General features: G+C 53.4%; 1 protein-coding gene across 1 annotated transcript in view; it reads left to right on the top strand.

The window, feature by feature from the left end:
• The first annotated feature begins 816 nt into the window (after positions 1 to 816).
• Positions 817 to 1,111, top strand: part of Tspan3 (tetraspanin 3) — a 27,982-nt gene continuing 27,687 nt past the window's right edge. Inside the window, exon 1 of the mRNA XM_015480382.2 lies at positions 817 to 1,108. Within this exon, the coding sequence (XP_015335868.1) occupies positions 1,046 to 1,108 (63 nt within the window). The 5' untranslated portion in view covers positions 817 to 1,045. The remainder of the gene's footprint in view (positions 1,109 to 1,111) is intronic.

The raw sequence follows: 1,111 nt of genomic DNA, 5'->3' as shown, positions 1-1,111 counted from the left end.
GTGTCTAATTGAAGAAGGAGAGCAGGACTGTGATGGCAGAAAAGATGGAGAACAGGGGCAGTTCCAAGTGTGACTGAGAATGCACTTTCTGCATTTTAGATCACCTATTCTCTGTATGGTTCTAGGTAAACTTCTAAATCTTTCTAAACCACAATTACCCCATCAGTAAAAGGAGGCGGATAACGATAGTACCATCCATGGAAGGTTGTGGTGACAGTTGAATGAACAGAGGCTGCATGCAGTAAGCACTCAGTCGGTGTTAACTGCTACGATTTATCCACGACTGGAATAAGTGTGAAATGCTGCAATGTATTTAAAAACAAAAACAAAAACTTTGTAATTGTTGATCTTGGTCCAAAATGAACCACCCTGGATAGGTTACCTTGCCCATCTCTTCCTTGCCAACCCCATCACCAGTCTTTTCTCCTTTCTGGTGACTCTCCTGAGAGCCAGCCAACCGCCTGGTACAATTTGTGTTGATGTTCTGTACTTCTCCCACACAGTGCTGCCTAGATATTACCTGTCAGGAACTCTCTATGTAGAGTAGAAGAAGCTAGGCTCCGACCTTCCTAGAGGAGACTGGGCTAGGTAAAAAGACAGCGCTCCGTGGGCTAGGAATCATTTATAAGGCTGGTGGAGTAAACGTGACTCAATAAGAGGTGAACGGCTTCCATCTCCGAGAACCTCCTGAAAGAGCCATCTATATCCAAGGGCGGCCAGAGGCCAAGAAAAGGCGCTGAAGCTTCGGTTCCTTTAAGAGGCGTGGCCTCGCTGCAGCTTCCGCGGAAATGATTGGCTGAGACGACTGTCCTTGGACTCGGGAGGTGGGCCTCGGTTGCCAGGGAATGGCCCTAGGGAACTGCGGCGGCTGCGCGGACTAGCGAGGTGCTTTCTGGGGCCGGGGCTGCGCGAAGGCGCTGGGGTCTGCGGGGAGAGCCGCGCAGGCCGAGCAGTTCCCAGCGGGGAGGCGCCGCCGCCATTGCCCCCTCGCTCGGTGAGCGCTGCCCCGCTCCCCGAGCCGGGCCTCCGCGGGCCTCCGGCCACCATGGGCCAGTGTGGCATCACCTCCTCCAAGACCGTGCTGGTCTTTCTCAACCTCATCTTCTGGGTG

The sequence above is a fragment of the Marmota marmota genome, unplaced genomic scaffold, assembly GCF_001458135.2.
Source record: "Marmota marmota marmota unplaced genomic scaffold, marMar, whole genome shotgun sequence".
Classification (NCBI taxonomy): Eukaryota; Metazoa; Chordata; class Mammalia; order Rodentia; family Sciuridae; genus Marmota; species Marmota marmota.
The sequence above is the reverse complement of the archived record's forward strand: the minus strand, read 5'-3'. Positions and strand labels throughout refer to the sequence as shown.